Below are 9,198 nucleotides of genomic sequence, written 5' to 3'. Positions count from 1 at the left end.
GTCTGTGTGTCTGCATATTTTGGGTGGCTCCGGTTCCTTTTACTATTTAGTTTCCTTGAGCATTCCAACACGGTAACCATAAAACCATGTACATTGACCCAGAAAAGCAACATTTCTGGCACTATTTGTATTACTACTACTACTACACTTAATGTTTTCAAGAAGGGGGTTGCTTTACAGTTTTTTTCAATTGCTTGAACACTATAGACACATACTTAGACCAAAGTTACACAACTTGAAGTTTTTGTTACTACAACTAAACACATGTAACCATTCCTTAAACAATAGCGCTGCTTTGCACTTTAGTTGCTATTCTTCAACACACTTGCTCCTGCACACTACACACTATTTCAAACATAAGACACTTAGTTCAAAAATGACATCTCAGTATATCATTTGGAAAGCACATCTATTCAAAGTACTAAACACATTGGGTAATTGAAAATACTTAAATACACACCTGAAAACACTTACTTACAAAACTGAACACCTATCAACCAGCTACAAAAAGGCCAAAGGGCAATTGTGCGCGTCCTGGGGCAGCGCGGGGGAATTATATCGTTGTGTGCCGCCATAAGCCTTTGAGGGTAACTGCACCATCATGCAAAAATAGGTCCCTACAATACCCAACATATCATCACACTTCATGATGCAGCTGAACAGGACAGATCAGAGCAGCCCAGGTTTGTTGTTGTCTGGGATAATGTTTATTTCCATCGGGCTGTTTTGGTCCGGAACTAGTACACCAACCATAAACAATTTGAAGTCGTATACTCGCCATTTCTACACCCTATAGAAGGTTTCTTTTCGGCTTGAGGATGTAGTGCATATGACCACCAACCACATGCCCGCATGCCTCTTCTGCAGGCAATGGAACAGGCCTGAGGAGACATTGAGGTAAGGTCAATCCATGGATGGATTCGGCACACAAGGCGAGGATCCATAAGCCCACCCATGGACAATTGCCGTGTTTTTCTGTTTATGTACAGTACAGTTGTGTATTTTTGGTTAATTTTTGTTATATTTTAGCTTAAACTGAATTTACTGAACTGTGAAGTACTCTACTGCAATGTACAGTATTGAGTATTCGATTTTTTGGTTGTTGTGAAAACGTGCCTTCTGTGGAACTGAATAAAAACAGTGAATATGGAAGGCTGCAGTGTTTTATATAAAGTAGACTAGTGTGTTGCTGCTGATCTGAAAGTATTCATATGATACAAGTGTGTATCATTTTGTCATCAGAGTGACATTTTAATAATAATAATTGATCAGTTTTTTATAGCGCTTTTCTAAATACTCAAAGACGCTTTACAAATAAGAAAGAAATACATACAGACTGTACAGACAATCAAACAAAAGGGAAAAAAAAGTAATTATAAAAAATAATTATAATAAAATAGTAATTATTATTAATTAAAAATAATAATTTTGACAAAGGATTGTTAGGTTTCGATAGAAGAGTTTCAATTTGACATAGATGTGAATGGTATATTTCTCAGTGTTGTGTCTTATTTGCTTGTGTCTTGAGTTTTGACGCAATGAGCCAAGTTTTGCAAAATGTGTTCAAGCAATTGAAAAAAACTGTATTGACTCGGTTCAAAGAAATTCAAGGAAATTACAATTAAATTCAAAGAAATACAAATCACATGAGGCAAAGAGGCATATCAGGCGTATTGTCTGACTCTGTGTCATTCACTATTAGTAATTTCTCTAGAAGTTACAAACTAAATATGTTTTTGTATATATTATCATCAGGGTTCACATTAGTCATCGCCGCTGTGGTTGAACGCTTATGAGACCTGACTTGTGTGTCTACTCTGGAGTAGGTAGACCTGTAATACTAAGTCAACTGGTTGGTGAAATCCCTCTGACAAAGTGATGCAGTTCATGCATCATCTGGCTACTAACACTACTATCCTCCATACTGTCCACACAGAGGAGTACGCATTGTAATTTTATAGCAGCTAACTTATTTGGCTTCTATTTGAATCCTAGCCTCAGTCATTGTTGCTTTGATCGTGATTATTGTTCAAACACAGATTGAGTATTAAGTGTATAAAAAAATATATATGACTGGATAGAAAATGTGGTCTACATGTGACACAGAAAAACCAACGCATGTATTGGCTGAGCTAATCATCCTTCCACATGCTGAAAATGTCAGAATATGACAAAGCAAGTTGTAATTGCTGCAAGAGGGATTTTTGTGCACTGGTCTGAGGCAAACGCAGACACATGCTGAATCAAGCCCTTTAAAGTTAACACAGACCATCATTTATTATATCGTGGCAGGATCGGGCAATAGGATGTTTATGTTGGATCCCTTTAGTAACTCTGAACTCTGTCCAAATGTGTTTTGAAACAATGTCATGCAACGCTTGTATTTGTGGTTTAGCTTTATCCAATTGTGTTCGATATGCTTTATATTTATATTATTTATATAAGTCCTCCTCACCATTCCCTTCCTTCTTCCCTCACAGCTGATTAATTCTTTTTTTATTTTACCAAGAGGGTGAAGGACAAAAGCTTCATCCTCCCTCCACCTATCTCCACCTCTGTTTTTACCCACTTTATCCCTTTCTCCTCCAAAGTCAACCGATCCCCTCCTCCCTCCTCCAGGCCCTCTCGAAAGACATCCTGCCATTCCTCACCACACTCATCATCCCTCACTTCAGGCCTTAGTCCAGCGTCCTTCAAGACTGCTATAATCAAGCCGCTCCTTAAGAAGACAACCCTTGACACCACGACATCCTGAACTACAGACATATCTCTTCTTTCATTCCTTTCTAAAACACTGGAACGTGCCATCTCAAACCAACTGTCCTATCTCTCACAAAACTATCTGCTTGACCATCATCAGTCAGGCTTCAAAACTGCACACACCACTGAGGCAGCTCTCCTTGCAGTGATGGAGTCACTCTGTGTTGCCAGAGTCTCGTCCCTTTCTTCGGTTCTCATTCTCCTCAACCTGTCCGTGGCATTCAACACCGTTAACCATTTACATTTACATTTACATTTAGGGCATTTAGCAGACGCTTTTATCCAAAGCGACTTACAATAAGTGCATTTGTTACAATAAGTACATTTGTCATAAGAAGTGAAACAATATATCGCTGTCGGTACAGTTAAGATGTTCATAGAACCAAGTGCAAGTATTACAATCGCTAGGCTAACCCATATCCCGTGTAAAGCAATGATAGCAGCTACTGTAGATGCTACACAATTAAGTACCTTGAATAAGTGCAATGTACAAGTGCCAGGACGTACAACATTGAATGGTGGCTGTGCATTGGTTTCTATGCAGAGTTGAGGTGAACTCTGAACAGGTGAGTTTTGAGTCTTTTGCGGAAGCTGGTGAGCGACTGCGATCCTGACATAGGTAGGGAGTTCGTTCCACCACTGAGGTCCCAAAACAGAGAAAAGTTGTGACTTCGCTGATCGACCTTTGCTTGCTCTTAGCGATGGCGGTACCAGACGTCCAGCTGAGGTAGTTGAGCGGAGGGATCGAGCTGGGGTGTGTGGCTTTACTAATGCTTGGAGGTAGGCAGGGGCAGTTCCATCGACTGCCTTGTATGCCAGTACCATCATCTTGAATCTGATGTGAGCTATTACAGGGAGCCAGTGGAGGTCTCGGAAGAGGGGGGTTACATGTGAGAACTTTGGTAGGTTGAACACGAGGCGCGCTGCCGCATTCTGGATGCGCTGCAAGGGTTTAATCGCAGAGGCAGGGAGTCCAGCCAGGAGCGAGTTGCAGTAGTCGAGGCGGGAGATGACCAGTGATTGGAATAGAAGCTGAGCTGCTTCCCTTGTGAGAAAGGGCCGGATCCTGCGGATGTTGTAAAGTGCAAATCTGCAGGATCGGGCCACCGCCGTGATGTTTGCGGTGCAGCATAACTGATTGTCCAACACTACACCAAGGTTTTTGGCAGTTGGAGAAGGAGATACAGTGATGTTCTCAACAGTGACGAGTAAGTCCATGTGTGGGCAATCTTTCCCTGGTATAAGGAGGACCTCAGTCTTGTTGAGGTTAAGCCTCAGGTGATGGGCAGTTGTCCAGGTGCTGACTTCTGCCAGACATTCAGATATGTGTGTTGCAATCAGGGCTTTGTCAGATGAGGGAAAAGAGAGGAATAGCTGAGTGTCGTCAGCATAGCAGTGATAGGAAAAGCTGTGGGATGTAATTACAGAGCCCAGAGATCTGGTATAGAGGGATTCATCAGGTAGGATGTGAACCAGGAAAGGGCAGATTCAGCTATGCCAAGTTCGGCGAGAGTGGCGAGGAGGATCTGGTGGTTCACAGTGTCAAATGCTGCAGACAGGTCAAGGAGAATGAGAACAGATGAGAGGGACGAGGCTCTGGCCGCACGGAGGGACTCAGTCACCGCGAGGAGAGCCGTCTCAGTGGAGTGTGCTTTTTTGAAGCCTGATTGGTGAGGGTCAAGCAGGTTGTTAGATGAGCGATAGGAGGACAGTTGGTTAGCGACGGCACATTCCAATGTTTTAGAGAGGAATGAAAGAAGAGATACCGGTCTGTAATTCTGGATGTCAGTGGTATCAAGGGTTGTTTTTTTGAGGAGAGGCTTTATTTTGGCAGTCTTGAAAGACGTTGGAACAATGCCATAAGTGAGGGAGGAGTTAATAAGTGCGGTGAGAAATGGCAGGATGTTGTTTGACACAGCCTGGAGGAGGGAGGAAGGGATAGTGTCAAGGGGGCAGGTGGTGGCATGGTTAGATGTTGTAATTCTGTTGACCTCGTCTGAGGTGAGAGGGATGAATTGGGTAAAGACAGAGGTGGGGGTGGGGGAGGGAGGATGGTGGCAGTGATAAAAGAGTAGCTAATGTCCTTTACTTTCTGGGTAAAGTAGGTAACAAAGTCATCAGCAGTGAGGCAGGAAGGAGGAGGAGGGGAGGGAGGTTTGAGGAGGGAAGAGAACAAGGAAAACAGTTTCCTGGGGTTTGAGGCGGAGGAGTTAATTTTGGTCCGGTAGAAGGCAGATTTGGCTGTTGACATAGTGGAGGTGAAATCAGAGAGAAGAAAGAGATAGTGAGATAGATCATTAGGACAGTGTGATCTCTTCCATTTCCTCTCAGCTGCCCGCAACTCTGCTCTATAGGTTTGCAGAGATTCAGACAGCCAAGGAGGGGGGGGGTGAAGATCGCACCGGTCTGGAGTGGAAGGGACAGAGGGAGTCCAAAGAGGAGGAGAGGGAGGATAGAGAGTGTCAGAGGATTCCTCTGTGGATAGTTGAGAGAATTGTTCAATAGAAGGTAGTGAAGAAAGAACAGTTGAGGCAAACGTAGAGGGAGAGAGAGTTTTGAGGTTGCAGCGGGTGGTGACAATGTGGGGACTAGAGAGGAGGGGGGAGAGGACTTTAAGGGGAGAGAAAAAGCAACAAAGTGATGGTCAGACACGGGGAGTAACAGAGAGAGCAGAGGTGCCACAGGACCTTGTGAATATCAGGTCAAGCTGGTTCCCGGCCCTGTGTGTGGGAGGAGGAGGGGATAGTGTTAAGTCAAAGGTGGCAAAAAAGTTGGTTAATTCCGGTGAGTGCAACTTCTCTGGCAGGATGTTAAAGTTGCCAAGTATAACGAGTGGTGTGCCAATCTCAGGAAAGCAGCTGAGAAGGGCATCCATTTCATCATAGAAGTCACGAAGGGGACCAGGGGGACGGTAGATTACCACAATGAAGAGATTAATAGGAAGGGTGACAGTGACAGCGTGGAGTTCAAATGCAGATCTGGCCAAGTGTTCTAGTGGAAGGACCTGATAGGACCACATCGGAGAGAGGAGGAGTCCGGCCCCTCCTCCTCGCCCCGAAGGTCTAGGGATGTGTGAGAATGAGTAAACAGTGGAAAGGGCAGCAGGAGTGGCAGAGTTCTCTGAAGTGATCCAGGTCTCTGTCAGGGCCAGGAAATGGAGGGTATTGAGGGACGCGTAGGCCGAAATAGAGTCTGCCTTTTTGACCGCTGACTGGCAATTCCAGAGTCCTCCCATCACTTCAAGGTCAGTGATGGCGAGGGTGGGTAAATGGTATAGATTGGATGGGTTACGACGCTGAGCAGAGGATCTATTGTGGCGTCGTCTATGAGTAGAGGTTCTAACGATAATTGAAGTACGACACATAACTACAATACCGTGGCCTCTAAGGTCTTCCTCAAGGGACTCCCACAGAGAGACTCCCTTAGTCTTTGTTTCCCGGGTCTTCATTTACTGGGTCCTGACGCTAAAGCTGACGCTACTAACACTTAGCCTTTAAATGCACATGGTAGCTCAGGCAGCCTTAGCTCCGCCCAGTCAATCAAGGCTATCTTTCACACCTTGTGACCGAAACTAGACTCAATGACCTTACTATCAACAACAACACAGCAAAAACCAACACTGCAGAAACTAGGGTTAAAGTTAGTACAACCAATTGCAATGCCAAACACTAGAATTCTTACCTTCAAGACTCACCACAGCTAGATATGAGACAACCTTCTTAAAGACAAAATGTAATGTAACTGAGTTTGTCAGCTTCCTGACTTTGCTAAATAGGCAGCCTTAGCTCCGCCCAGTCAATCAAGAGGATCTGGTGAACCACCAGATCCTCCTCGCAACTCTCGTCGAACTCGGCATTGCTGACACAGCGCTCTTCTGGTTCACATCCTACCTGACGAATCGCACCTATCAGGTCACATGGAATGGCTCCTTGTCCAACCCTGCACACTCAACACTGGTGTCCCTCAAGGCTCAGTACTGTGACTACTGCTGTTCTCCCTGTATTCTAGATCATTGGGCTCTGTAATTGCATCACATGTCTTTTTCCATCACTGCTACGCTGACGCCACTCAGCTATTCCTCTCTTTCCCCTCCTCTGACAGCACCCTGATTGTAACACGCATCTCAGAATGTCTGGCATCAGTGCTTGGATGACTACCCATCACCTGAAGCTTAACCTCAACTTGACTGAGCTCCTCCTAATGCCAGGGAAAGATTTCCGGCACATGGACTTACCGGTCACTGTCGAGAACATTGCGGTATTTCCATCACCAACAACGTGAAACATCGGGGTGATACTGGACAATCAGTTATGCTGCCCCGCCAACATCACCGTGGTGGCACGATCCTGCAGATTTCCCCTGTACAACATCTGCAGGATCCGGTCCTTCCTCACAAGGGAAGCAGCTCAGCTCCTGATCCAAGTGTTCGTCATCTCCCGCCTCGACCATTGCAGCGTATTTTCCCATGTGACCCCCCTTTTGCCGTGACCTCCATTGGCTCCCTGTATTAGTTGCATCAGATTCAAGATGATGGTACTGGCTTACAAGGCTGTCAATGGAACTGCCCCTGCCTACCTCAAAGCATTGGTCAGACCACACACCCCAGCTAGAGCGCTCTGCTGAACTACTTCAGCTGGACGTCTGTTACCGCCATTGCAAAGAGCAAGCAAAAGTCGATCATCAGTCACAACTCTTCTGTTTTGGCACCGCAGTGGTGGATGTGCTGCCGATGTAAGGAACGCAGAGTCGCTTACCAGTTTCCGCAAAAGACTCTCCAGTTTCCTGACAAATAATAAATGTATTTGACTCCCAGCTGAAAGCTTTCTGGTTCAAAGTCTGTCTGTCTGTCTGTAGGGATGCTTGAAGAATATGCCTTACCCCACCTACTCTTTAATGGCATGGAAGATGTGTTTATTTTGATAAAAGCATCTGTTACATTTCTAAATGCTAATAAAGTCATTATTGGTATAATAGAAAAAAAATCTTAATATGAATAAGTAGTTACCACATTGAGTAGCACGTTGCAGAGTAGTAAATAGTTATGTTAGTAAGTAAAGTTCATTTATAGCAAGGGTCATGCATTGCTTCACAAGCATAAACAAAATACAAAAATAATAGAATAAACACAAGATAATACGATTTAAATTCCGATACAACCAGCATAGTGCTAGCCAAAAGGCTGCCTGGAAAAAGACGTCTTTAGCTGCTCTTTTAATGCAATCTAGAGCTAGAATGTTTATTACTGAAAACCACACAGAACCGCTGAGTACTTTTGGTGGGAAAGCGTGAAGATGTGTGTGCACGACGGCGCAGTCGGTAAGATATCTTAGATGGGGTTACGGTAAAGCATAGTGCTGAGTTACTGGTTGCCTGAAAGTGATGTATATAGGTCACGTTTGAGGTTAGGAGCCTATATTTGGCTTACACTTTCACCACATAGGTACTGCAAGTGGGAAGGTCTCACAGCCATCGCTGTGCATTGTTATCTTGTTTATATCTCCTGAAGTCTTCAAGAGTTCATAATGTATATGATGATATATTATGTATAATAACATACCACTTTTTTGACTCAATTGGAGAAAACCATTGATTAATAAAAAACATTTATTATACACATTTTAAATATACACTTTACATCGGCACATTAAATATGTGCAAAAAAAAACATAAATACTTTAACAAACTTGTCCTCGGGACAAACATATTATGAATTTGAAGCCTCAGTGAAAACTTGTCCTCAGGACAAATATATTATGAATTTGAAGTCTCAAAGACAAAAAGTCATCAGACAAAGACATCAGAACCCCATGCAGCAGGTTCTTCCAGTCAGCACAGTGCAGGTGGACGGAAAGGTCACATTCGGGGAACACCGCGTGTGTGGAGGAGATCACTGACGTCGTCGTTTTGAACCAAGGTACATCTCGATGAAGTTAAATAATAGATCTAACTCGCCGATGGCTTTATAGAGACCTTTCCCCTCCATCTGCAGACAAACAGAAAAAGGCAGATCATAAACACCATGTATTTGCAAACTATAGTCACTGGAATGCTTATTCATTTGCAGAAATAAAACAATTAAGATGGCTTTATATAGAAAATAATAAATAGAAAATGTCCCTCACCTGAGTATATGTGGAGTTCAACTGTGTGATTTCAAAGGGCTTCTTGCATTTAAAGTAATTCTTCTGTAGGGGGGTGGGGGGGGGAGGGGTAAAGTTTACAGTCATTACTCGGCAGGCTTTCACATGCTCTAAATTAGGACATGGCGTACATATGCCTTCCTTCCTCTTTTGTAGCAACGAATAGAGAGCAAATAATGTCCGTTCTGAATTACTCATTCACGATTCGGTGATGAATCGACAAGAACTATTCGCTCTATTGGATGCAATGTAGCCTGGAAGACTTGGAAGCATTTTTTGATCGCACTGACAACATGAC

General features: G+C 43.8%; 1 protein-coding gene across 1 annotated transcript in view; it reads right to left on the bottom strand.

The window, feature by feature from the left end:
* Window positions 1-8,420: 8,420 nt before the first annotated feature.
* il10 (interleukin 10) overlaps window positions 8,421-9,198 on the bottom strand; it is a 1,758-nt gene continuing 980 nt past the window's right edge. The window contains exons 4-5 of the mRNA XM_079748644.1: window positions 8,883-8,945; window positions 8,421-8,743 (exon numbers count right to left, since the gene is read on the bottom strand). Coding sequence (XP_079604770.1) covers window positions 8,648-8,743; window positions 8,883-8,945 — 159 coding nt within the window. The 3' untranslated portion in view covers window positions 8,421-8,647. The remainder of the gene's footprint in view (window positions 8,744-8,882; window positions 8,946-9,198) is intronic.

Source organism: Pollachius pollachius, assembly GCF_949987615.1.
Source record: "Pollachius pollachius genome assembly, chromosome: 12".
NCBI classification, from domain to species: Eukaryota; Metazoa; Chordata; class Actinopteri; order Gadiformes; family Gadidae; genus Pollachius; species Pollachius pollachius.
The sequence above is the reverse complement of the archived record's forward strand: the minus strand, read 5'-3'. Positions and strand labels throughout refer to the sequence as shown.